This window comes from Amia ocellicauda, chromosome 18 (assembly GCF_036373705.1).
Source record: "Amia ocellicauda isolate fAmiCal2 chromosome 18, fAmiCal2.hap1, whole genome shotgun sequence".
Classification (NCBI taxonomy): Eukaryota; Metazoa; Chordata; class Actinopteri; order Amiiformes; family Amiidae; genus Amia; species Amia ocellicauda.
Window position 1 is genome coordinate 11155304 of NC_089867.1, and position 27647 is coordinate 11182950.

A 27647-nucleotide genomic window follows, 5' to 3' on the forward strand; every position below is an offset into this window, starting at 1 on the left:
AGCATTAGCGAATGTTAAATAATAATCTATCCAAGGTAAAATAATTCTGAATAATGTAGAGTTCAGTTCAATTCTAATTTACTGTCATAAAGATTACTTTATTAATAGAACATTTCTAAACAGTCAATACAAATCTATTCTAGTCTAATTCTGCTCTGATATAAAGACAGGAACTCTGCAAACCCTTAAAATAATAAAGCAATTGATTATAATGCCTTAAGCATTAAACAGTTACCTTCATGTAACTTCATGTGATATTGTGCTCATCAATAAAGAATTATTTTTAAATCCCTGCTCCCAATTACATTTTAAACCACAATTTGTAATTACCAATGTAACTACTACACACATCAACGATTACTGCAAATATCTGTAGGTAGTTACAATGCTAAGAAATTAATATTGACATAATGAATGTCACCAAAAATGTTTTGTCCTCAGGGACATTTGATTACATTTCAATATTTTAACTTAAACACAAGTCTGCTATTTAGGTATTAAGGTTAGATAACTTCTGTAATTAAAGAAGTGTAATTAAACTTCCATGTTAGTTGTCATCCATTATGAAGTACAGACTATGACGGGAAACCCTTAATTTCATCCAAGATTGTAGGGCCACTGTAGTTGTTGGTCTCAATGGCTTCTAGCTTCTTAATGTATTCCAGAGGTAGATTATTTTGTCTCGCACCTGAGCACACGACCTTCAGAAAAGGCAGAGAGACAAAGAGGTTAGACACATTTCTGCAGTGATACCTGGGGACCAGATTAATTGCATCTGCATATCAGACTCAGACTCAGACCTGTTTTACCAGAGAAAGGTTATTAAAAAAAAGCTCCCAGGAAGCTCCAAGGTGTGCCACTACACTTTGATATGCAAAACGTATTGGGGATTACCCTGGGACTGCTGTAAAGGCAAATGCCCAACATTAACCCATGCAGTTTCTCACCTCCTTGTACTGTGGTGAAGTAAGGGAAGCCAAAAAGTTATTCATCTGGTAGGATCGACAGAGCAATTCCTCATCTTCCGTTTCCACCCTCACGTAAATTGGCTTGTAAATCCCAAGACTGATGCCCTCCTGCCTTGAAATCACACACACATACACGTCATAACTTTTACAGATGAGGAGAGTTTACACCATAGCCAAGGCCATCACCGTGTAGTGTCAATGGCCCAACATATGTGACCCTAGAAGCCAGTTTACTATTGACAGTGACAAAGTAATATACAGTTAGGTCCATAAATATTTGGACAGTGACACAATTGTCATATTTTTGTCTCTGTACGACACCACAATGGAATTGAAAGGAAACAATCAAGATGTGCGTTAAGTGTAAACATTCATCTTTAATTTGAGGGGAGTTACATCCAGATTGGGTGAACGGTGTAGGAATTACACACATTTTTATATGTGTTCCTCCCAATTTTAGGGGCTCAAAAGTAATTGGACAAACTAAAATAATCATGGATTAAATTGTGAGTTTCAATACTTGGTTGCAAATCCTTTGCAGTCAATGACTGCCTGAAGTCTGGAACCCATAGACATCAGCAGATGCTGGGTTTCTTCCCTGGTGATGCTCTGCCAGGCCTGCACTGCAGCTGTCTTTAGTTCCTGCTTGTTCTTGGGGAGTTTTGCCTTCAGCAAGTGAAATGCTGCTCAATTGGATTCAGGTCGGGTGATTGACTTGGCCATTGCAGAACATTTCACTTATTTGCCTTAAAAAAGTCTTGGGTTGCTTTCACAGTATGCTTCAGGTCATTGTTCATTTGCACTGTGTAGCACCATCCAATGAGTTTTGAAGCATTTGGCTGAATCTGAGCAGATAATATAGCCCGAAACACTTCAGAATTCATCCTGCTGCTTTTGTCAGCAGTCACATCATCAATAAATACAAGGGAACCAGTTCCCTTGGCAGCCATACATGCCCATGCCATAACGTGCTTCACAGATGAGGTGGTATGCTTTGGATCATGAGCAGCTCCTTCCCTTCTCCATGCTCTCCTATTCCCATCATTCTGGTACAAGTTGATCTTTGTCTCATCTGTCCATAGGATGTTGTTCCAGAAATGTTCTTTAGATGTTTTTTGGCAAACTCTAATCTGGTCTTCCTGTTTCCTGTTTACATCTTGTGGTAAACCCTCTGTATTTACTCTGGTGAAGTTTTCTCTTGATTGTTGACTTTGACACAGATATGTCTACCTCCTGGAGGGTGTTCTTCATCTGGCCAACTGTTGTGAAGGGGCTTTTCTTCACCAGGGAAATCATTATTCTGTCATCCACCACAGTTGTTTCCCGTGGTCTTCCGGGCCTTTTGGTGTTCCTGAGCTCACCAGTGCGTTCTTTCTTTTTACGAATGTACCAAATAGATGATTTGGCCACACCTAATGTTTTTGCTCTCTCTCTGATTGGTTTGTTTTGATTTTTAAGGCAAAACTGAAGGCAAAACGCCCCAAGAACAAGCAGGAACTAAAGACAGCTGCAGTGCAGGCCTGGCAGAGCATCACCAGGGAAGAAACCCAGCATCTGCTGATGTCTATGGGTTCCAGACTTCAGGCAGTCATTGACTGCAAAGGAGTTGCAACCAAGTATTGAAACTCACAATTTAATTTAATTCATGATTATGTTAGTTTGTCTGAATACGTTTGAGCCCCTAAAATTGGGGGGACCACATATAAAAATGGGTGTAATTCCTACACCGTTCACCCAATTTGGATGTAACTACCCTCACATTAAAGATGAAAGTCTACACTTAAAGCTCATCACATTCTTTCCTTTCAAATCCATTGTGGTGGTGTACAGAGCCAAAATGATGACAATTGTGTCACTGTCCAAATATTTAGGGACCTAACTACAATACACTACATCAATTTTAACACCTGCCCATTGAGTTTTACAGATTGGTGGTGTTCTTGTAGTAATCAGAACAGGGACTAAAGGCAATGACTTAAAGATTACATATTGCTTGGTCTTCATTTATTTCTGCTCGGTTGCCCTATTGCACTGGATTAAGTGCATGGTCTCTTAAGGTTTTGAATGACTTTGTCGATACCATAAGAGTCTATGTACCCTAGAAACATGTTAAGAAAGGTAACATTAATAACTTACTCATCTAAACTATGTAAATTCTGATGACTCATTTTCCAAACAACACCCCAAACCTCATGCCCCTGACTCTCTTCAATAGTGGCCACACCTCCATGCCAATGATTGTTTTTATTCCCACCACATGTCCCAAAATTTAGCATATAATCCTGTGCAAAAATACAAAAACAAAACAAAAATCATTCTTGAAAATATCTGAGAAAACAGCAACGAACCGTTTCGCTTTAATCAAAGTCCATGCGTCCAAATATAACTTACATCATCTTTATGTACATATTTTATTCAAAACAAGGTACAGGTGGTTTAAAACTGGTTTGTGACCCAACAACTCACCATCTATCCCCCATCTTCCTGAACTATTTTACTCCTTCCCCGTTCTCACCCAATTATCAATGACATTGATGATCAAGTTATCAAATGAAAAATAACTGAATTATTTATTCTCAATGCAAAATACAGGAATATGAGTTATAATATTATAAATGTTTATGAATACATAAATTGGCTCCTACAAACATTACTATTTGAAGATCAGGAATATGTATGTGATCATGGACGAACACAGCACGTCGATCAAACTGAACCTGGGACAACAGTAATAATCTAATAACTTAAAAATAGAAAATACTCAATATGAATTATCCTGAACAAATGCACAGTATTCAGATCGTCAGACTGTCGTTTTAGCCTGGGTGGAAACACACATACATATATGACTCCCCAAGCTTATTTGTGACATTCACACGTTATTATGATCTTGAGTAAATCACACATACATACACACACACACACACACACACACACACAACATGCCTACGCACATGCTGAACTGAATAAGCGTATTTTCTGAATATATGACCTCCATTCCTTGAAATGTCTAGTATAATCAGTATTTTACCATAGTGAATTACAGTATTATGGGATTTAGTTTATGACAGCTTTGTTGAAAAACTTTGCACACTAAAATTGTACTATAATGTACGTTTGCTTAATTTAACATGAGCAGTTTGCAAAAGAGCCGTTGTTTCTTACGTCAGTGTCCCAATGCTTATGACGTGTACATGAGCCAAATCCTCAACGTCTGACATCGTAGTTTTGTATTTTATGTGTGGCAGCAATACGCTTCTGTAATGTGCATCTTGCATTATAGCTTCTTACCCAATGCATTCATTTAAGTACTGAATACAAAATAGACAACAGATACAACATGCCGCCACTAGCTACACGGTGCAGCAAACACATGATCAGCGATGCCTGGATGTGTGTGCATCGCTTAATGATTTCTGCGTTTACCTGTACCCTGCCTGTGCAGTGCAGTTGTGCCGACGGGTTTTTCAGACGCAGTCTTTCTTTCAGCAGGTTACTACCGTAAGCAAAGTAGAAAAAGTGTCCCTCGTTTGACATGACAGAGTTCAAAGCACGTTTACAGCATTGGCCAGACTTAGCATCTATAACTGAAACGCAGTCGGTTTCCAATGCAATATGAATTCCTGTGGCTTGCCTGTCTACAGCAACCTCAGGAAGAAGATCAATCCGACCAATGACACTGCGGAGGAAGAACTGTTTTAAATATGGCCGCGCTCTTGCAGCGCAGATGTCAGCAGTTGTGCGCAGATCTGCAGAATCCCAGCGATATCATAATACCACATATACACTATATCTTCTATACAATTATTGTTTAATATACTGACGAGCCGGAGACCCGTTTGCTCTGCAGCTTGCAAGCTGCCTGCTTTGAGGGCTCCGTTAGTGTGATGCACTGAGCCAGGCCAAAGCAATGCATCACTGCACAGTTCATCACTGGCCGATGAATGGGTGACCCTTTGCAATCGTGGCACGACTTCTTGATCAATTCATGGTTGAATAACACATGAATAAGTTCTGCTGTTAATCATACATGAAACAAGGTTATGGGAAGTGGTACAGAATATGTTCTGTGGTATTGTGGTATTGTACAAGAAATAGGACTATATACCTGGGTATATTTTCAAATGGAGTTAATTTTATGATAAGGGTTCAATCAAACAGCACTACTTGTGTGCATTACCACAAAACTACTACTGTTTTGAAAAATAAAAAAAGGGTTTTAACAAGAATTAGGATATAAGGACTATGGAATCTCAGCATGAGCTATAAAAACATGTATCCTTAGCAAACACAAATGATCAAATGCACCTTTTATTGTAATAAACATGTGTATGAACATTTCTCATCAATGCATTTCATTGACCCATGGTGGACTACAATGTTTGTCATCATGTTTAAACTTGTTTGACTTTCATTTTAAAAAGGGAGTACAACAATCTTCTTGGACTACACAAGTTATGGAGGTATGTATGATCTTTCCATAAATACATGTTTCATTGATATTTTTCCTCTCCTCTCCTCATGGCCTCCTCAACCTCGGACATTAACTCCAAAGGTCCGTTGTAGTTGTTGGTTTCTATGGCCTTGAGCTTCAGCTGGTACTCTGATGGCAACCCATTCTGTTCAGCACCCAAAACAATAACCTGAAATACCGGAGGAAAAAAGAAACGTCAACATAACTGAGGAATTAAACACTTCTTGCATCAAGGTGGTGCACCACACTTTTTAACCCCTTCAATATTTACAGAATGAAACCTCTAACATGCTCAAATCAAAAACAGGACACAAAAAATATTACTGACTGACCACTGTCCGAATCACAGGCATCTGATTCACAGGAATAGTCTTGTGAGGGATTTGTTCCTCTAATAGAGACAGATACAGTTGGCCATTATAATATGCAGAATATGAATCTGAAGTGTATATTCCAGAGGTTTCAGGAACGGGATTATGAATAGCTTTGAATGCCACTGCGCCAGTCCCACTGCTGAGCCCATTGTCCTCGGCACACAAAAGCAGCAGGCCTTTCAAACTCCAGCAGTTGTTATGGGAACAATCGCATGCGCCAGAAGACTACCGGGGAGTTCGCTGTCCTTTGTGCAAAACGGGTCGGACCACATTCATAAGAATTCTGATCCAATTGATGGGGATTATGTGAAAGTGGTGTGATGTGTAATGCTGCTCTGTCACTATGTAAGCATATCATTATTTTATATATAAGCCAGTTCAGATTTGAGAAAGTTTGATGTTACCCTAAGGTGAGTAAGTAGATCTTAAAAGCAAACTTAGATGTCTTCTGCTTACTCGTCATTTCCATCTGTATGAATACTAAGCCAGTGTTGTAAATCATTGAAATCCTTCTCTCATAACTTCCCACAGTGCCTGACCCTTTCCCCACAGACCACACTGTATCAAAGTGAACCACTGGCTTCTGTAACACAAGTGCACCAATAATATTAATATATTCTTTGAAAAGGTATATTACCTGCTGATTCCACAGTAAAGAGAGTTACCTTGAGGTACTGCGGTGACGGAGGGGCATACACACAGTTGTTCATGATGTAGGTTCGGCAATTCATTTCATCCTCTTTTGTCGAGACTGAAACCTCCACCGGGCTGTAGGTTCCAAATTTCACATTCTCCTGCCTGTCCGGGGAACAGAACAAAAAATGGATGCAGTACACGTTAAACACCTACCCTTTAGCCAGAGCTAATCCAAGATCCAAATGCATTGGGAAAAAACAAAAAAACGACTGATTTATTTGATGTTACTATTCTACACACTCCATTAAAAAAAATAATTAGGTTGACGACTAAAAGTAATAAAGAAACAAGTCCCCCAAATCTCTCGTGGGATATTCCTAAATCCTAGAGCGTGGACAGTTCAAGTCTTGGTCCCACAGCTCCATTCCATTAAGATAAATGTCAAAATGTGGCCCGCTGGGACAACCTCCTGCTCTTTAAGGGCTCTATGGCAGTCAAGCATTGTTAGATCGGAGCGGGTGCTCTTGGATTCTCTGTAGATCACATCCTGGTTTCAAAGATCAGCTATTTGAATTATTTGATTAACACAACCCAAAAGTGTAATACATTTTCACCAACACACACACCCTTTATTCACAGTGAGGAGGAGAAATGAACATGTTGAATGTATCAATATCCTTGCCTGTCTAAGGATTTGAGGTCTCTCACACTCATCCTCCACACAACTCCCCACACTTCATCCCCTGGGCTCTGCACAATGGTGGCCACTCCACCATGCCAGCGGTCACTAGGCCGGCCCTGGTAGTTCCCAAAGGCCAATCTGTAGTCCTGGAATGAGGCAGATTAAGTGACACATGAGTGATAGGAACAGACAGAAGGGGGAAGGTATTTATACTCCCATATTGTGCTACAGAACCTGAAAAAAACATGCCTTCTTATTACAAAATGCATCTACAAAGCCTGGTGTTCATTTTACCAGCTTATGTATATGGAAAAGCACCAGGGTCCCAAAACTTCTTTACTTGTCAAAATCACTCTGTAGAATCACACATAGGGTACAATGTGTGGGAATGACATTCGACTGTAGATAAACACTCCTATTCCTATGCCCACTATGCACAGATTCATTATAACACAATGTAATTCAATTGATTTAAAAATTAAATTTAGAAATCATTACAATGTGAAACATTATCAAAACTAAACTGCATAGATGGATGACAAAGATGTTGTAAAATAGTGCAAATCATTCAAAACCACAAAATTAGTCAAATATCAAAGCACAGCAGTTCTGAAAAGGAGCCAAAACATCATAAAATAATAATTTAAAAAGTAAGTAAATAAATAAAAAGCCTGTTGCAAAGCATTATTTTGGCATTCTTGTGCCAAATCAGTGATACCCCTTTCTTTAAAATAATTATTATACTGTTAATTATTATTTGAGGTGGAGCGGAGCAACAAAACACAACAGAAATCAGTAAAAGCAATTTATAAATACATCATAGCAGAGGTTACCGAGCACAACTGTGCCCAGATCAGCTTTCATACAGTGTTTCATACAGAGCTCCAGTATGTCACTGCAGGCAATAGACGGTCAATTGAAACAACAAGGCTATGTCTCAGAAACACCAAATGTGGCTGTTTCCACACCACCGATTGAGCATGTGTGGATGGCTGCGCAGCTGCGACGACTGCCTTGGGCTTCGGTACCTTCAGGCGGGCCACGCAGTGGATGGTAGCGGAGGGGTTCTTCAGCTGCAGCCTCTCTTTCAGCAAATTACTCCCATAGGCGAAGTACAGAAAAGTATCATCAGCCATCCTTTCCACTTCAAGGAGGGAACCCACGCACAGAGTCCAGAGCACAGAAATACCCCTGTTGGTGTCGGTGGCATCTGCAGTGTTGGGGCAGCGCTGGAACAGGACACATGTGCCACGCAAATACAGCATTCACATGCAAATACACTATTGCTAAGGTTTGCTTTCTGAGATAATCATGAGCAAATCACAACTGAGGCCCTCTATTGGGCACAGGTGGCCTAGCGCTAACGGTTTTGATAACCGGTGCATCATAGCTGAACAACTATATAGCAAATATGCTCAGACAGGAACACAGTATACCTCAACTGTTAATCACAGCAACAGACGCTCATGGCTCTGAATTGGTATTGTAGATTACATGTATGAATACATTGATTTGCATATTTCAAGGTTTTAATTAATGTCAGTGCTAATAATCAGATGCAGCAGCATTCCGTATAAAAATGGTGGCCCTGCTATGTTAAAATGTCACACACTGATCAATTGCCAGAGATGTTTACAAACAAGACATTTAACCTCTTTGGGTGAGGATGTAGAATCATCTTGATAATCTGTCAAATGAGAGTAACCAACCATAGATTAAAACTGCACTTTAGGCAGTCAAAGTCTAAGGACATATTCAGAGCTCTGGAGGGGTTTCCAGGGCCCTGTTTCTGAGCATCAGATTGAGTTTACCAATGCACCCACAGTGACCAGTAAACACCGCTTCAGAAGGAACCTTTCAGAATTAACTGTATAAGGATGCACTGTATATAAAAAAAGGTTGTAATCACTGCTTTACCAAACCCGGCTGCCGGTGGACTTCACATACCAGGATATGTTGCAGTAAGAATATTGCCAAACCACGTTCCTCTCCCTCGCCAGACCTGTTACTGTCACCATCTCTGACCCGTGGTGTGCTGACCAGGGGCACCTGAGTGACCACCCGAAGGCCACAACCAATTACTTCTATTGTTGTTACAAATCAAGAACAAGATAATTCAGATTGGTCCCATTGATCATAGTATGTATGCCAAACACTGAATAACTGATAAAATGACACAAGAAACCATGTCAGAATTCTTAAATTCTACATGACAGTAAAACCAAATGAGATCGTGGCTACCAACATCCATTTCAGAGCACTTTTACAGTCTTTTCTGGCATATTCTAAAAAGGGGGCACCAGAATAAAAATTGAATTTATGTTTCTCATGTTTTCCCATTAATTCCTATAATCCTCTGACTGTTCACCGCATATGAACTGTTCACCGCTAAATATTGATTTTAGTTTAGTTATAAGGTGCCACAAGAGTTATTTGGAGGGATAATTTGCAGATACCATCTCTCTAGAACTCATTCATAGATAGGCTTTGGCTTATTGTCCTAGAAATGTGTAATTGTCTATGTTTTATGTACAAGACATAAAAAGAATATGAACTCTTCAGTTTAAGTTATTTGTGATATAGTGTTACTGTTCCCAGGCATTAGAGGGCAGCCTAACATCTCAGTTCTGAACTCAGTGACGGCCAGTCAGCAGATACTGTGCTTGAGTCAACTGAGATTCCTCCAAAAGAAAACTGAATTATATTCTCACACAGGAGCTTCTATTGTAAGATTTAGCAGGAATGATTTAGAATATATTATGTAATCACCAACCAATATTGAATATTACCAATATTAGAAGCTGTTTTTTAGAATTGTTATTAATGGTCTATTTAGTGGCATTAATGCCTTAAGGATTAAACACAGGCAGTAGGTTGTCTGAAAGCATGGGACAGGATAGGATGTTAAATCTTGTCAGCAAGTATGAGACACGTCTTACCACGGCAAAATAGCTGGATGAGTTTTGCTTTCAGGGAAAATTGGTTTTGGAAAAACATGGTTGCATTATAGAAATAATAATTTGATCTGCCAGTGATTATTTCTTTCTTTCCTTCTCTCTATTTTGTGGGTGGTATTCTTCAATTCTGAAGCCCCTGGCATGCTATGGGAGTACTGGGATTGACTAGGGGTGCCACCTACTGGTCAATGAAAGACACACATTCTCCATTTCAATCCAAATACCAGCCAGCTCCAGGTTTATCAAGCTTCTGACATCGAATTTTATCAGGCTTCAGGAGAGAACAGAAGAAAGTGTGAAGGTCTATACATTAATAATAATGTTAGTCCATATTACTTGAACCATAAATCATAAGCAGTGTTTACAACTAAAGTCTTAAGGTTTCAGTTTTATGGTCATTTCAACAACACAAACATTTATCCAGCTGTTAATTCAGCTAATTGCCTATGACCCAAAAGTGGAAACACTATGTGTAATAGAAATATTATACTTTTATACAGACTAAAGTTTTTACCCATAACATTACATTCCTTAGAACAACGGTCATACATTTACTGACTCTCTACTTAACTCAGTTCAGTCAACTGATATCTTTATTGTTTCTACCAGGCGGAGTTCAGTGTTTATTGCACTCTGCTAAATATATAACTGACAAGTACTTTATTTATGAACTGAATGAATTGCAGAAAAACAGTGTGAAAGTGAAAGGTGTGAATTCCTTAGAACTAAGCACATACATCACTGCAATTTGTTTCAGTATTCCTATATTTCAACCATTTATGCATCCTCCTTGATGACCACACACGCACACAGACGCACAGACACACAGACACACACACGCACACAGACACACAGACGCACAGACGCACACAGACACACAGACACACACGCACACACGCACACGCACACACACACACACACACACACACAAGAACAGCCATAAAAAACGAGATATAACTGATTGAGATTTATGTAGATGTGACAGATTCTCATTAAACATTGACCTGAGTTTAGTAACTCCCCATTTTGAAAAGCCCTCCCTCACCAGAAAGCTTCATTTCAATAGACAGGACTCTTGAAACACATGAGGAGCTTTGGAGCAGAAAAAATATTTTGTCAACCTGTCTGTAATCTATTTACAAGGTCTCTTTAATAGGATTATTTGTTCAAGGCTGCTTAGCCCCATGCTACAAGCGTTCTTCACAATAGAAGCGGAGTGGAAGGTAGCTGAGCAGGGAGTGCTGTGCTGACACTGACAGACGGCCCGGCAATGGTGAAGGACTCCAGACCATCATGGGACAACCCCATGCAATTCATCCTGGCCTGCGTGTCTTACGCGGTGGGACTGGGCAACGTCTGGCGCTTCCCTTACTTGTGCCAAATGCACGGAGGAGGTAGGAAACAGCTTTCCTGCTCTTTTACACTGCCTAATGATGACTGTCAAGGACAACACTTGCAGGACAACTGTCATTAAAAAGTCTGGTGCGGATGATAGCATGACCTCTTTAGCTTCTGTTGAAATGCGAGCCCCCAGAAATTTGAAATGTCTCTTTTTCTTTTGGGGCCTCTGTTTGTTTTGTATCAGCAATATCTCACAGGGATAGTTTGTAATTATAGTCAATTTGTTTCCTTCAGCTCCCTTGTTTCTGATTAACTTTACTAATCGTGGGAGGACACTTGATGTGTGAAGGGACCTGTGTACAAGTCAGCAATGAGTAACCAGAATGTTTTGTATGCAGATTAAATACATATACGGCAGTGTAAAATTATGTTTTGGGTATTTATAAATGATGGTAGCTGGTACCTCTCAAATCGGACTGGGCTGCAAATGACGTGAGATGTTAACTGGGAGAAGAATTTCATTATGCCATAGAGTGACTACTCTACAGTGCCTGGCACGGGGGCCAAGCTTCCAGATGTTATTAAACCAATATTTACCTACATAGGAAATGCCATGTTCAGTTGACCTAACAGTTTTCAGTGAATTCACTTTGGTGACTTTTCTGCAGCATCTCTTTTTGTCATCAGAAATAAATACTTTCAAGAGGAATTCATTTACAAGGAGAAAAAGTGCAAATGATCAGCACATGTGTATGGCTCAGCTTCATTATATAAATAGAGCTTTTATTTCTTTAGAGTCTGTCTTTTTTGCTTTCCGGGAACAAATGAACTCACATATAATCTGAAAGGGTAGTTAATATTTATATAAGAAAAACAACATTACAATGACTCTACCACAAGTCTGCCAAATGTTTCAGAGTTTGTAATGCAGGACACGCTCCCATGCCATCAACTCACCATGGATATACACTCGTAACAACCAAACATGCAGGGGGAGCGAGAGCACACCTACAGCACACATCTCAGTCTTTTCACTTCGATGTTTCAACAAAGCAACACCACATGCTACTACTATAATGGCCTGAATAGTTATCATTTTTGTCAGCATACAGTTCTCCGAGATTAGTAGTAATAGGTTTTGTCCAATCTCACTGATGCTTCAGTTTTGGTAATAGTAATTGAGTTCTATTTCCTATTCATCACCTAACACTATTTAGTGTCATGTATTCATGTTTTGTGGGGCTATTTGAAAAAATCTTTATTTTGCTTTGGTGTGTTATTTTCCCACATTACAAAACAACCTTATTACTTATTTGTCCATTTGTGGGCCCCTTAAGGTACCTTAAATGGATCTGAGATGTAATGAACTGTAAAGATTTCCTTTGATTTATATATTTTCTTTCTTTTTCTTGACTTCAGCCTGCTGTAATGGGTAACACTCAAATCAGGAAAAGGGGGGAAAACACAGCAAACACTCGGAATCTGGAACTGAGGTGTTAGAAGGGAAAGTGGGGCAGGAACAAATTGCAAAAAACTGTCAGAAATCCCCAATCCAGTGTATATACACTACCAGACATTCAGAAGGCCTAAGATCACTCAGTTTCGATCGCATTTCTTTGCAAATGGGCTTGTTTTGTTCAGAACAACCTAATGATTATGTGATGTTCTATCAAACACAGAGAAGTTCAGATCCAATTATGTAAAATAGTTGTGTGTTCGTACACTGTAAACAGAGTTTTCCCTCGACGTGTTGAGCTCTCTACGGGGGTGTGTTGCCTCTACCAAAACGTGGATGGTCTTGTTTTGATCTGTTTGGTTACAGAATATGAGATTTTGTAATCCTAATCAGACCAAGTATCCCCCCCCAATTTAGAATGGGGTGGGAGGTAAATAAAATATTGACATCAGAGAATGCTTCACATCGTTTAAAAGCTGAGAGTCTCATCTTTCATGGGATACCAAACACTTGGCAAACAACACAACAGTGCAGAGTACACATGGATTTGCTGCCCTTTTAAGTGTATCAGAGGGGTTTGTCAGCTTTAGGGGTTACATTTTGTTAAACCGAACGATTCCATGATAATTTTTTTATCTCCAATTGTTTATTTGTTTATTTGTTTATGTGTTAATTTCAGGGTACATTGAGACATTAAACTGCGTACATTTCAATAAATAAATACTACTGAATGGCTCAAGTAATTTTGTGATCATTAGGCTACATTATTGTGGGTTTTTCTATTTTTTTCTATTTGTGGATTCTTGCTCTTGGATTATACCCATGTAGATTATGTTCTGGGCAGTGTTGTATAGGGTTAGGAGAGAAGTGTTGCTAATAATTGTTTTCTGAAAACACACAGCTTATTTCTGAACATGCAGTGTTAATGAGCGAGTCATTACTCTATTGAAAGCTTCGTGAAATTTTCCAAATTCAATTTGTACAATCAGATAGGCATAAATTATACATATCAAAAGGCAAAAATAATCTGTCAGTGGAACTTTAATGTCCAAAAAACTGTCCAGTGGAGTTACAGATTCACAGATTGTTATTAAAAGAACGTTTGAGGCAAATTCTGTGCAAATGATGGTGTTATGTGGACCCTGGAATGAGTCCAGTCCTGCCACTTTACATTCCCTTCTGTTGGGATACAGCCAGCATTCTTCACAGGACTGTGTTAATATTCTTCCGAGTGTACCACTTAAAACAGAAGAGGACAGAATGCAAATATCTATTATTTCTGTGGTGTTTTCGTATGGGACCGAAGTCAGTATGCTGAGCAAATCAGATAGATTTTAAACAATATTCTTCCGGAGCCCCTGTGTTATACTCTAAGCTTTGTGACTTGGTGCATTTTCACATTATCAGAAAATCCATGACTGGCAAAGGAACCCTATGGAACCTTCAGGCACTAAAGATGTAAGTGAATGGCTGTTTGTGTGTATTATAGTATCTCCAAAAGGAGTATAAACTATTCCAAAAAACACATATTAGAAAACAAAAGTGTTGTTTCTTAGCCCGCTGGACAAAACATTTCAAGAGCAAGCAAATTATTTCCCATCAAAAGAATGTTAACACTGTTTAATTTAAAATACCTCAGAGGATTTCAGCTTTACTGTACAATTATTTTTGAATACCTCTTTTGATGTGCACTAATCCTTACCCATGTTAGTCAGCAATTTCTATGGGTTTAGGTAAACAAAATTCTTTGATGTCAAGAAGGGGAAAAAAGTCTTAAGCTATGGTGACGGGAAAACGTGGACCAGCAGTTAATTGGTGACAATTATCGACGCTGTGTGTGTGACAGTGTGGTCCAATGAGAGCGCAGCAGAGACTCAGACCTCAAGCAACCTGCGTTGTTCAACACTGTAACTACTCTAGCAGCCTGGTAGTTGCAACACAGTGTCCTGTAATTAGTGACTGGAATTTCAAGCTTAGCTAGGAAATGAAATGTGATGGTGCACCGGCTCCCTACGGCACATGGTGCCAGACACACTAATTCATAATTAACAAACGAGATACACACATTGAGAAGATTATTTTAGCAGAAGTCTTAATCAGTTCACACAAGGCAGCAATTACTTTTTCGACTTAATGCTTCTTGACTGAGAAAGTATTATTTGGCTGAGAATCTCACAATATAACAATGGATTTGGGATTTTCCCCACCAGCTTAAACAAAATATGATCCAATCTGCGAGATGTTTCACAGTATGGAATATCAACACACACTAACCAGTAGCAGCTTGAATGTGTCATTTCAGAATTCAGAATTATGCAAATACAGTTGTGATGTTCGAACAATATTTGTACATTGTTGCTCTTTTTATTATGTTTGCATGAGCTGTGTTTTGAAAAGCAGAAGAGGGATGAATAAAGAGCATGTGACTGATGGAAGTTACACAATAAATCAGTTTAAATATATTTTTGCAGGTAGTTTCTTGATACCATATATGATAATGCTGGTAGTAGAAGGAATCCCCTTATTCTACATGGAGTTGGCCATCGGACAGAGGATGCGGCTGGGCAGTATTGGGGCATGGAGTTCCATAAGCCCTTATCTGGGTGGACTGGGTGAGTCTATGATGAAAAGCACTAAACACATCCTGAAAACAGCAGGAGACAGACAATTATCCCTTTCCAGACAGCTGCAGTGTTTTCAGATTTTAGGCCATGATTAAAGATGAAAAACGTACAGTGGGCAAAGGGTGTGGGAGCTGGTTTTTGTTTTACTGCAGGGGTTCTGTTGAGTTCTCCTGTGGCTACAGTCCGTGACCCTTTTTGGTCAGGTCCCCAGTGTGACATTGTTTTAATTGGGCAGTTCTAGAAGGTTAAATACAGATGAAAATGGAAAATAATTATAATGACTGAGCTCTCTCCGGGTCTGGCTGACTGCACTCTACATGCAAGTCCCAAAACACATTAGGTACACCTTGCTGCACAATTAGATTTACACTGTCATATACTTTATAACACTCACAACATGAAGTGTTTAATCAAACATTTTAGAACATCTCACAGACACTTTGTTACTAAACACACAGTAATTTAACTTTCTGCTTTAGGTATTGCAAGTGTGGTGACATCAACCTATCTGGCTGTGTACTACAATGTCATAAATGCCTGGGCGTTCTGGTACCTATTTCACTCATTTCAGGTTGGAGCTTTATTTTTTTACCTTTTAACAAACATGTTCAGCAAGTTTAATCTCATTTATCTATCAGATATATATTGTTACATTGTAGCTCACCAAAAGTATAGCAATGTTGTTTGAATTAATATTATTAATATAGAAAATTCCAATTTGTATCTAATCTACATTTTATGTATAAAGAAAAATGCCTTTTAATGTTATAAATCAATAAAGCTTATAGTGTGGCAAGACCTGACTTTCACAAATCAACACAACTCTGTTACTACAATTTTAGGATTTTACTGCTATTTGGCAATTTTGTAGACAAAACACCGGCACAGAATGTGTCATGTAATTAGCATTTCTTTCAATTATCAATTCAATTAGAACACAACCACTACCACTTCTCTACTTGTCAAATATAAGTTTGCTGACAACTCTTGTGTTTTCATGCTGCTCAAAGCTATTCTCTTTTCGGTGCTCTTGTCACTGCGATTCCTCAGTCGGTGCTGCCCTGGGCAGAGTGTCCAGTGAACAGTAACCGGACTGCCTACGTTGAGGAATGTGAGAAAAGCTCTTCTACAGAGTACTTTTGGTACAGGGAGACCTTGAACATCACCTCCTCCATTGATGAGCCTGGAAGCATTCACATGGGCCAAGCACTGTGTCTCCTTTTAGCCTGGCTCATTGTCTATCTGTGTGTTGTCAAGGGAACTCAATCTACAGGAAAGGTATGTCAAATTATTGGGCATTAAATGATACTTTGCTTTGATATTGGACTTTCAGATTTGGCTTCATCAACAGAAAACATACAATATATTGCTTCCTGTCTAAAAAAAACAAGCATATGTGTGTGTTTTTTGCTTGCTCTTAGGTGGTGTATTTTACTGCCACATTCCCTTACCTGGTCCTATTCATCTACTTGATCAGAGGAGTAACTCTACATGGGGCAATCAACGGAGTGAAGTACATGTTCACACCCAAGGTAAAAGGTTCAATTAGTGTTAAAATTAGTTTCTCCACATGGCAGGAGATGTTAATTGGAGTTCTGCCATAGACAAACAAACCAAAATTAGGTTGGTGCATTTAAATGCAAAATGTCAGAGCTGGACTCCAGCTCTATTAGTTGTCCATTTATTTTTGCTCTTCTATCTAGTAAATAGGACTATAATTTAGTGTATCACATTGATAAAAAATGGCTGCCAGCTTCCATGTAGACTTTTCATCAGATTCTCAAATAAATTATGTAATTGTGGTTTTTGTTCTGCACATTTTAAGGAATTAATCATGAGCGTGATTAAAATCTTCACTGATGGTCACTTTCCACGACTGGTCTTCAGATTGTGAGTTCAAATGTAATTAAAATGGGCTGGCTAAACATTAGTGCCAGAGCCCACCCAATATGACAGTTTTCCTGAGGTTTCACAGGCTATCTGCAAGTTCTCAGACTTTGAATTGCTTGAATAACAACCTGGACATTAAAAGTAACATGGGCACTTCCTTCCCTGTCAGCTAACTGAGCTGACCAACCCAATGGCATGGATCAACGCAGCCACCCAGATCTTCTTCTCTCTGGGGCTGGGCTTTGGCACCCTCATTGCCTTCGCCAGCTACAACAAGCCCAACAACAACTTTGAGAAACAAGCCATCATCATCTCCATCATCAACAGTGCCACATCCATATTCGCCAGCCTGGTGACCTTCTCTATCTACGGCTTCAAAGCGACATACAGCTATGAGGACTGTTTGGAGAGGTAGGTAGTGTTTGTTCTGATTTGTTTATTATGAACCAGTTATTTGTAAGTTCTGGAGTTGAGTTATCCCCACTAAATTTTTCCCCTCAATCAAATAGTGTCCTTGTCCCTCACATGACACACTCAGAGGTGCAAGCATACCATCTTTATCAAAGGCACAGCGATCCATTTGAAGATGTCAATAGATATCTTATAGGGTGTTGAAACCCCAAGGTGGGCACATAAAAATACAATGGGTAAATGGATAGATAAACCTAACATTTATTGAAGTGTTTATTTTAAACAAGGCTCAGGACAAGTTTAAGATTAATAGCAGTGCTAATAATGACTGAAAAACATTATCTTTGCATAAGTAATTTCCTCACTGGATTACAACACTTTGGAAGTGATACTTGGAATTTTCTATTATCTGAAATTGTTCCATTAGTTATTTATTGTATTGGCAGTCTCCTCTTAACTCCTGTAAATATTTACAGGATGAAATTGCTGCTATTAAACACTTTTGAACTGGCAGAGGACTCCATAAAGGTGGACAACCTGGAATACTGGATGACTCATTTGAATACCACCTACCCAGACCAGTTTGCCTCTATATCCTCCAAGCTTGAAGTGTGTGACTTGGAGGCAGAACTGGATACGGTATGTGACTGACCATAAAAAAGCGAACCAGAAATCTTCTTAATTGTCTTTTTTGCCTCCTGGTTAAGCATTAGTTCAAAGTTATCTGATTCTCTTTGTTGTCATCTAGTTTGTTATATAATATCGAGTCTGGTAATTTTCAGAAACATAACACTTACAGTATTGATGCACATTTCAGTTTATATTATAATGTGGTGTTTTATATTTATTCATCAGGGCTCTGTTTTACTTATCATATATATATATTTTTTCTCCAAGTAAACAAGTGGATGTAGAGAGTGGGATGATGCAGCCCAAAAAAGAGGATGTTTTGTTTATGACTTGTTGCCAGAAGTGTTGAGTTGGTGGGCAAAGCCAAAAGGCATGGCAGTAATTATCAGGCGTGTTCAGAGTGCAGTGTGTACATGCATCAGATGCTATGAAGCCCATTCTACACTTCTTGTGCTGGGTAATGTGTGTTCTGTGTATTACTTTGTATTGTATCAGTCGTGCTATGGCGTTATTAGTCATTGTAAATGTGTGCCAGGATTACGTCCAGAAGCTGGTACTGGTGTGGATTGCTACATCTTTTTCCCATTCTCCGATTGGAAGGGATATCGCTGAATAATTTGTAAATAAGAGATTATATAATTTTGATGAAGGTTTCTTGGAAAGGTATATATTTGGTCAATTTGTTGTTATTGATTATATTATTTTTAGATTTTATGGCATTTTTCAAATGTTCTTTACTGATACCAAACTTCTGTTCCAAATCAGTGAAAGTGTGGAGGTTCTTATTTTCAGTGTGATATAAATGTGTGATACCTTTCCTTTTCCATGTACTAGAGAACACTGGCGTTTTGTTAATAAGGAAGTCAGGATTAGACCATATAGTGGTTCAAGAAATATAGCAAAGAGAGAGGGGGAGAGAGGACATCCTCGTCTGGTGCCCCTGTGCAATGTGAAGCTTTGTGATGTTATCCCATTCGTAGTGACCTAGGTGAAGTTTATAATATCTTTATCCTTGAATGAACGATTCTCCAAACACACATTTTTAAGTGGTGCAAGTAGAAATGTCCAGTTCACTCTGTCAAAAGCTTATTCTGCATCTAATGATACAATTATTGTTTTTAATTTTGTTTCGTCATATTCATTAAATTCAATAGGCGACGCATGTTGTCTGAAGAATGTCTACCTTTGATGAAGACAGTTTGGTCGGGGTGGACAAGCAATGGAGTAACGGATTCTAATCGAGTGGCTAGAGCTTTACTAATAATCTTAAGGTCTGTATTTATTAAAGATAGGGGCGATAACTGGAGTATAGTGTTGGGTCCTTTTCTGGTTTAAATAATACTGAGATAAGGGCTGTGTTCATGTGTGGTGGAATTGTGATAGAATGTTTTATTTCGGATGCCATTTTGGTTTATAATGGTGAGATTCTTTGGCAGAAATTAATATAGAACTCTGTAATGCAGCCGTCACATCCTGGGGCCTTATTGTTTGACATGGAGTTGATTGCTTTTTCAAATTTGTTTGTTATAAAAGGTGTGTCCAATTTGTCTGCTTGTTCTTTACTGAGCTGTGGGACTGTTATGTTGTTTAGAGTATCTGCTATGTTTGGTTCTCTGAGAGATAGATTTACTTTACTTTATACTTTACTGTAAAATATGTTATAGATGTCCTGTGGAGTATACGGTATTACCCTCCGAGTTCTTAATCACAGGAATGATTGATTTTTCCTACTTTCATTTGAATTGGTTTGCCAAATATTTTCCAGATTTATCAATCTATTCAAAGTTGTTGTATCCAAGTCTTTGTATCAGGAACTGTATTTTTGTATTTACAATTTCTTCGAGTTTGAATTTGGTTTCTCTTCATTAATTTTTAACTATTTCTGTGGGGTTATTAAGATAGAAGTCTTGTAGTGGTTTAATTGTTTGTTCCAGATCATTTTCAAGTTCTAGATCTACTTAATATATTGAACTGAACATGCCATTCAAGATCATGCAGATTCCTGATAGGCCTTGTTATAACTTGAACACCTATTATTCTTTAGCAAACATTGTTAACAAGTTGTTTTTACCGTGATCTAATTAAGAAACCATCCCCTTCATGAATCATTACTGCTTACTCACTGTATATTGAGAAATAACTAGTTTTTGACAGCATGTACTGAGGTAAGACTTTTTTCAAAACCCATGCACTTTCACAGGACATCACTGTAGTCATTATAATGACAGATTTCATTGAGTATAAAAAAATCACTTAAGCAGTGAATTCAGCAGACAGGGAGAATCTAATTGGTTAATTGTTTGAGAATAGACAAGCGGTTAAGCTCTTTCAGTTACTAATGTTCTTGTTTTAACCCTTTTATTTAACAAACATTTGGGACTTCAAAAGATGCTGCAAAGAAGGGTGGGTTGTCCACATTTCCCCTGCTATTTCTTCACAGTTAGACCCCAAAGAATTATTCAACAAGGGTTGTGCACCAGTTGTTTTTACTCTTTTGGGTTACAAATTTGACTTTGTACTTGGTTGCACAAATTGCTCAAATCTCCATTCAATACACTGTTGAGAGACAATTTCACATTGGTGCACAACTCTTGATAAATCAGGTGTTTAGAATTGCCTTTTTTATTTTATGTTGAAACATTTGAGAAAACTGAATATTGGACCAGATCTGGTGGGGAAAGACAGTATTCATATCCAATTCTTTACATATTTGAAAAAGGGTAAAAACGTTTATTGCAACAAATGTCCATAAATATTAACGTAGATAATATTACAAGACTACAAAACCCATGTGGAAGTCACCACTAATATCCTTTAAGTTTGTTACTATTCATTATTATTGGATCATCCCATCTGATAGCTTTAGAAACTATGGTTTTGTTTCACATGGCTAATTTGTTCATAAATCCTGTGCATGTGTGGAAGCAGACTATTGGAAGCACCCCCATATCATTTATAATCATAACAATAACCACAGTAAACTCAAAGCTCATCACAAATTAATTGAAGTACATTTAGGATTAAAAGTATGGGATACAAATTTACCAATTTAATGAGAAGGATGTGCCTGTTTTTTGGTCTCAATTTGTGGAGAAATCTTGTAAATAGACATTTCTGCTGAAACACTGACTACACAAGAGTGAGGGGAGCCGAGTGGCATAAAACAATTGTTCAAAACAACAATTCTGTTTTTGCCTAGAGGACAGGGATATTTATTTTCTAAATTGAGCTTTAATGTTGTTCTCTGTAATGGAAGTACAAAGGTATAGTTTTTGGTGCTCTTTTACCTGCTTTCGAGATCAAGAACCGATTTTTGCAGCCTGCTAACCCCTGCTCTCCCAGGATGCACTGCGTAAGCGCCACACACACACATCTGTGTTTAGATGACCAGGTTTAGTTACAAACAATACATTATTAAAAATGTGAACTGTTATATATGGCTTTTTTGGGGTGCTTAAGTGCTTTTAAATGGGTTAGGCAATTTAAAAGGCAAATGTAGTTATATTATTCCCTACATTATGTACCCCCTGCCCCACAGTTTGAATAGCACTGCTGCACAGCATTGTGGGTGGTGGCATCAGGTCTAGCTTTACTGCACCCTTGGCTGCAGAAGTGAGCTGCTGTTTGATGCTGATTGTCTCTCCCAGGCTGTGGAGGGCACAGGTCTGGCCTTCATCGTGTACAGCGAGGCCATCAAGAACATGGAGGTGTCCCAGCTGTGGTCCCTGCTCTACTTCTTCATGCTGCTCATGCTGGGGATAGGGAGCATGCTGGGAAACGTGGCTGCCGTCATCACCCCATTGATGGATTCGGAGTTCCTGTCCAAGCGCTTCAAAAAGGAAACGATTAACAGTGAGTCCACCCAGAACCACCTTGGGACCCAGCAGCATTAACACTGGGAATTGGGAAGAGGAACGCTTTATACAGCCATCTACTTTAATCGCTGATGCTTTGAATATAGTTGCAGCTGGGCTTCCTCTTCACATGTCTCTCGTTGTTGCAGGCATGGTGTGTCTGCTCTGCGGATTAATAGGCCTGTCTTTCACCACTGGATCGGGCAACTACTGGTTCTCCATCTTCAATGACTACGCTACCACTTTTTCCCTGCTCTTCATCGTTCTCATTGAGATCTTGAGCGTGTGCTACATCTACGGGCTGAAGCAGTGCGTGTTTGTGTGCCTGTCTAATACATGGTGTAGATTTAGTCTCTGTGAAGTCCATAGAGGTATTAACAATTACAGAACAGCTACACTTAAGTGGGTAGAAGTGTCTGGAGTGTTATTTATACAGCTGACAGCAATACCATCTCTCTCTCTCTCTCTCTCTCTCACACACACACACACACACACACACACACACACACACTAAATGGAGTGAACGGCAGATTTATTGGCCAACAGTGAAGTAGCTTATGAGCAGCAGTTTATATCTGTAAATATTTTCCAGGTAGATAACACACAAGACTCAATTAATTGTTTCTTCTTTCTTCACAGGTTTGAAGCAGACATCGAGATGATGATCGGACATCGACCAAACTGGTACTGGAAAATAATCTGGGCAGTCGTAAGCCCACTTCTCATTATTGGACTTTTTATATTCTACATCACCAGTTACATTATGGGTGGGACACCGACATACCAAGCGTGGGATCACAACCTGGTGAGTGTCAATAACAGTGACTGAAACGCACCATTTAATGTTCTCGATTCATGAGAAGACTTTCTTTTACGCAGGGACAAATGTCTTCTGACGTTATTACTGCATGCAAATCAAATAAGATAATCAGTTCTCTCAACCTTCTTGAATGTAATAAAATGTTTGTTTTCGTCTTACAGGGAGAAACGATAACAAAAGAGTATCCTGTATACGCGCAGGCTTTCATCGGGATTCTCCTGGTCTCTTCCACATGCTGTGTCCCAGTGGTGGCCCTTATCACCTTCATCAAGAAGAGGGGGCAGCACAGCGAACATACAGTCAGCACCATAGCCAAAGCCTAGTCTCTTCTCAGCCACAGGGCTGCAGCTCCACAAGTGCCAGACTGGAGAGGAGGCCCGTTTGACCACATGCACCTTTACAAAGAAAGGCTGTTTCATGCACTGCACCTCTTATAACCCATTCACCTTGACCTTCCATGTGTTAACGGTTTTATCTTTTTTTATTTGCTCATTTGTCCAAGATTACAGATTTCAAACTGGGTCTAGAACAAACTGTTGTGGTTTCTGAGGAAAACCCCCACATATTCCAGATTAGGATGTGATGCATGGATTTCTTTTGGCCATGAAAAAGGGATACTCTGTACACCGTACGCCAGAGAATATAGCCATGTTTCCGTCACTCCCAGTCTTCAGGAATCCCTAGATTTAGAGTCTATTTGCTAATGGTTCTCATCCGACGTGGAGATTTTCAATTTATGAATTAAACCGCACCAGAAACTAAGTGAACAATGAGATCAATGATCGGAGAACCCAAGGACAAATAAAGAGTGTCAAAACATTTGGGTTTAGATAAATAGGTGCTTTTTTCAATTTTATACTGATAATGAACTAAATCACATCTCAAAACTATTTGTTACTGCAGATAAGTTTGTCTAGGCAGGTCCCGGGCATTGTTTTGTTCAAAACGAGATCGAGTACAGAATGGAGCTCTGTATTGAAGTCAGGGCTCTCCTAAACAAGCCTCTCTGAACGATGCTCAGCTGGTAAAAGATGGGAGACTGCAGAGGGCAAATCTTCAATTTAAGATTAAATAAATTAAACCGGCACAATTTAACAGATTAACGTAGGTTTGAGCTAGAAAATATACTACTTAATAGAACTAAAGTGTTGTAGATGATAAATATTACCATATACAATTATGACAGTAGCACAACTATATATATTAACCCAAACCTGAGGGCAGCAGCATTATAGAGACTAGTAGATACACAATCTCAAAGCACAGTCAGGTATCGAAGAGCAAATACTAACTCTGAATGTGGAGGTCATTATCTAGAGACTGCAAGGCTGTGGAGTCCAATATTTTTATGATCCTTCATAAACCAGACAACTTAGAACCACATCACAATCCAAAAAAGGACTTCATTACAATGCTCACCTTTGATGGATTAAAAATTAAGACAAAAGGTGGTTTCATTGTTAAATTCATATTTTGTTGCCACAGACTAAGCTGTGAATCTTTAACACTGTAGATTTAAGTCAAAATCGACTTCTTTATATTGTATGTTACATATTGAATGCAATGGACTTTCATATATTTTTAACTTCTGTATATCAAACTATAGAAACAAGCATCCAGTATTCAAGCATTACAAAACTTCAGAAGCAACACTCATTCTAACAAAAACAGATTTAATTCCACTAACACAAATCTGTACCAGAAATAGCCGATTTATAAGTAATATAAAACAGATTTATGGTGCTAACACTGGCAGTTGGCTAGACTACTTTTGGCAGTCTCAAGTCAATGTTTACCCATTCTTGTGCCAAATCACAATCCAAAATGTAATGCATTATCTACACTTAAAGTAACAAAACCACCTCAATTGAATAAACAACGCATCATCAGTTGGACCGGGACCTTAACTAGTCTTCCTCTATATTAACAAAAGCAGCATTCCTTTTTGAACAGTGACATCGTATTTTATATTAAATTGATCTGAAGACATTTTAAAAGATACTTACCATAATTGGAAGATTTTTTTTAAGACAACTTGTACATTTTTTAAAATATCTGTATGAAAATCAAATAAAAGTTTGTTTGTATACGTTTGCTGTAGCAATTATTCAGTCTCTTCAACAGACTAATGCCCCAGGCCTCTCTCCCACCCTGTTGACAGAAGGGCTGGAAACTGAAGATTGAAGACTAAGAAAATGGCTCTATAGATTAACACATTTCCAACCAATGAAGGAAGATTCATGTAAGGAGACAATAGTATCAGGAATACGGTTTATTATATATAAAAAAAAAAAAAAAAAAATTACACCTCAGTGTCAAAAACATTTTCCTGTGAAGTAAAAAAAAAAATTCAAAAAAACCTGTACAAACATATGCAGGAGACACGATGGCACAGCAGAGTGAATTATCTCCTGGGTCCTCCTCTTCCTCTTCCTCTGCCCCGGCCTCTTCCTCTGCCTCTCCCCCGGCCACGGCCCGCCACTGAGAGACAACAACCACCACGAGTTAGATCAGTGATCGGCACAGTCAGGCCAGCTCAGCAGCAGGCATTATGCCGCAGCACTTTTACAATCAGCAGACTTTATAGTGTGTATAAAATGTTAATCACACATTCCTAATAGAAATATGGTACACCAGTCCGGATGAAAGCCCGTCCTATCTACTGCAGAAGCTCTTACCTGCTTCTCTCTTTTTGGACTTGACTTTGGGCTCGATGTCCACCAGCAGGGTGTCGAGCGGCAGGCTGTCGGGCAGGATGAAGTAGCGGATGTTGTTCCCACGGATGCTCAGGGTCTCCAGCTGCACGGGCTCCCTGTTCTTCAAGGTCATCTTCACAGCCTTCAGGTGAGTGTTCATACACACATCCACACCTGCACAGCACACATCCAACACAGTGAGCCTTCTTACAATATCACATACCTCACATACAGAAAGCGGAGGCCGAGAGGCACTTTATACACACGAGAGACGGTGAAAACCATCCCAGCACTTCATTCTAAGGTGCTGCAGCAGATTTTATACTACAAACTGGAAAGGTAGCTATACACCGTCACAATTTCCACTGAAAAGCACACTTTCCCCACTCATGTTGGCATCATATTTCAAACGCAAACAGGATCATCTTTGTGAAGGAACTTGGTGCCGACATCTCTTAAGACATCAGATGCAGGGAGAGCATGGCCCAGCTTTGGGGGGTCTCTCCCGGGTCCTCCTCTGCCCCTAGATTAGCTCACCTGTAATTGTGCCATGAACCTGGGTGCCATTCTTCAGCTCAATGGTGACCGTTTCATGGCTCAGCTTCATCAAAAATCTGGAAAGCAAACGAAACAATCAGCAAGGTACACAAATCACACAAATGGACCCCACAGTATGTGCGACTTGATGCATATTTAGAAGGAATTCAGAAAAAAAAAACACCAACATGAACAAGTTCAGCATTGCAGATACATAAAAAAAAGTGTGTTTTTGAACAAATCCGACCTATCACCTTGTACAGAGTGAAGGGGATGCATCTGCCCAGGGAGCTCAGGCAGGACTAGTGATTGCGGAGATGTTTTGGTGAAGGCCGACGCCATTACGTCTCTAATACGTACGTGCTACGTTCACACAAGCCCAGTGCTGTGAAACTGTGCAAGAGTAACGTACAACCAGCAAATACTACCTCACACACACACACGATCCAAGAAACCAGACATGTGCACAAAACCAGAAACAGCCTCAACACAACACAATCAAGCCCAACAGTGCATCGTGCGATTATCGAGGGTAGTTTCACACCACTCGCACTGTGCTGGAATATAACGCTAGAATAACTTAAATACATAAATACGGAGCAGGTTGTGTTTTTCGGTCGTATACGTTACGTCGCTGGGGCTTATTTGCAGGCCCTGGAGACTAGTTAAAATGTTCATTCATTCTCACTTCCCGCCTCTCGTCCTTCCTCAGACACAAAACCCTCTCTCGGATCGCAACCCCAATCTAAACTCATCCAGCGCGACCGCTCCGATCTGCTCCTTCCCCCGACGTGGACACGGGCAGGAGATGCTTTCTAATGGTCTTACCGTACGAGTTTCATGTTGGCAGTAGATTACGCAGAGAAATCCCCCACCAAAGTTTGGAAAAAATTACACTGGAAACGACACAGCAAGACTGAGCCGCTCCGGCATTAAATCAGTGAATGACCAGGAAGTGATCGACAGCGGTGACCCGGAAGCGATCGAGCACATGGGCTGAATGCGTCACAGCGCCCCCTTCAGGAGCCTGTGTTTTTGGAGGAACTCTTGCACTGACCACTGTAAATGGCAAATTCCCATACATTAAATATTTAAATATCAAGGGATTAAATATTGCACACCCCACCTCCTCTCACACAAACTTCTATAATAAAGTGTGTAGTTTAGGGTTAGTCAAACTGTGCTCAAGTAAGGTCAACAAACGTTTTTATAGTATTATAGTAACACCGGTTTGCATCAAGACAATGATCACAGACAACTGCCATTTTTTCATTTGAGACTTTATTCAATCTTTAAA

The 27647-nt window shown here is 39.4% G+C and overlaps 4 protein-coding genes across 4 annotated transcripts; 1 reads left to right on the forward strand and 3 right to left on the reverse strand.

Annotated features, from left to right (window-relative positions):
* Positions 1–77: 77 nt before the first annotated feature.
* Positions 78–4804, reverse strand: LOC136713923 (gamma-glutamylcyclotransferase). Its single transcript, XM_066691173.1, has 4 exons — positions 4395–4804; positions 3105–3250; positions 948–1080; positions 78–701 (listed from the first exon to the last, which is right to left on the reverse strand). The coding sequence occupies exons 1-4, from the start codon at positions 4503–4505 to the stop codon at positions 576–578; spliced, it is 516 nt and encodes a 171-aa protein (XP_066547270.1). The 5' UTR covers positions 4506–4804; the 3' UTR covers positions 78–575.
* Positions 4805–5281: 477 nt separating this feature from the next.
* On the reverse strand, positions 5282–8348 carry LOC136713925 (gamma-glutamylcyclotransferase). Its single transcript, XM_066691175.1, has 4 exons — positions 8163–8348; positions 7135–7280; positions 6482–6614; positions 5282–5611 (listed from the first exon to the last, which is right to left on the reverse strand). The coding sequence occupies exons 1-4, from the start codon at positions 8268–8270 to the stop codon at positions 5462–5464; spliced, it is 537 nt and encodes a 178-aa protein (XP_066547272.1). The 5' UTR covers positions 8271–8348; the 3' UTR covers positions 5282–5461.
* A 2795-nt stretch (positions 8349–11143) lies between these two features.
* Positions 11144–25206, forward strand: slc6a20 (solute carrier family 6 member 20). The gene is made up of 11 exons (XM_066691172.1): positions 11144–11485; positions 15360–15500; positions 15992–16083; positions 16563–16790; positions 16934–17044; positions 17572–17813; positions 18290–18452; positions 22091–22295; positions 22447–22606; positions 22937–23102; positions 23279–25206. The coding sequence occupies exons 1-11, from the start codon at positions 11362–11364 to the stop codon at positions 23438–23440; spliced, it is 1794 nt and encodes a 597-aa protein (XP_066547269.1). The 5' UTR covers positions 11144–11361; the 3' UTR covers positions 23441–25206.
* Positions 25207–25374: 168 nt separating this feature from the next.
* Positions 25375–27322, reverse strand: snrpd1 (small nuclear ribonucleoprotein D1 polypeptide). Its single transcript, XM_066691174.1, has 4 exons — positions 27179–27322; positions 26351–26427; positions 25796–25987; positions 25375–25598 (listed from the first exon to the last, which is right to left on the reverse strand). Exons 1-4 carry the CDS (start codon positions 27190–27192, stop codon positions 25522–25524), a joined length of 360 nt encoding a protein of 119 aa, XP_066547271.1. The 5' UTR covers positions 27193–27322; the 3' UTR covers positions 25375–25521.
* Positions 27323–27647: the final 325 nt, after the last annotated feature.

Bases quoted from the DNA above. Each gene is read 5' to 3' on its own strand.
- LOC136713923 (XM_066691173.1), bottom strand. From the start codon at position 4,505: ATGTCAAACGAGGGACACTTTTTCTACTTTGCTTACGGTAGTAACCTG. The intron at 3,251-4,394 runs GTAAACGCAGAA...ATTTTTGCACAG, and splicing joins ACTGCACAGGCAGGGTACAG to GATTATATGCTAAATTTTGG. The intron at 702-947 runs GTGAGAAACTGC...CCTTTTCTGAAG, and splicing joins CTTCACCACAGTACAAGGAG to GTCGTGTGCTCAGGTGCGAG.
- LOC136713925 (XM_066691175.1), bottom strand. From the start codon at position 8,270: ATGGCTGATGATACTTTTCTGTACTTCGCCTATGGGAGTAATTTGCTG. The intron at 7,281-8,162 runs GTACCGAAGCCC...GCCTCATTCCAG, and splicing joins ACTGCGTGGCCCGCCTGAAG to GACTACAGATTGGCCTTTGG. The intron at 5,612-6,481 runs GTAACTCTCTTT...CCGGTATTTCAG, and splicing joins CGTCACCGCAGTACCTCAAG to GTTATTGTTTTGGGTGCTGA.
- slc6a20 (XM_066691172.1), top strand. From the start codon at position 11,362: ATGGTGAAGGACTCCAGACCATCATGGGACAACCCCATGCAATTCATC. The intron at 17,045-17,571 runs GTAAAAGGTTCA...CTTCCCTGTCAG, and splicing joins AGTACATGTTCACACCCAAG to CTAACTGAGCTGACCAACCC. The intron at 22,296-22,446 runs GTGAGTCCACCC...TCGTTGTTGCAG, and splicing joins CAAAAAGGAAACGATTAACA to GCATGGTGTGTCTGCTCTGC.
- snrpd1 (XM_066691174.1), bottom strand. The intron at 25,988-26,350 runs GTGAGCTAATCT...TGTGCTGTGCAG, and splicing joins GGTTCATGGCACAATTACAG to GTGTGGATGTGTGTATGAAC. The intron at 25,599-25,795 runs GTAAGAGCTTCT...GTTGTCTCTCAG, and splicing joins GTCCAAAAAGAGAGAAGCAG to TGGCGGGCCGTGGCCGGGGG.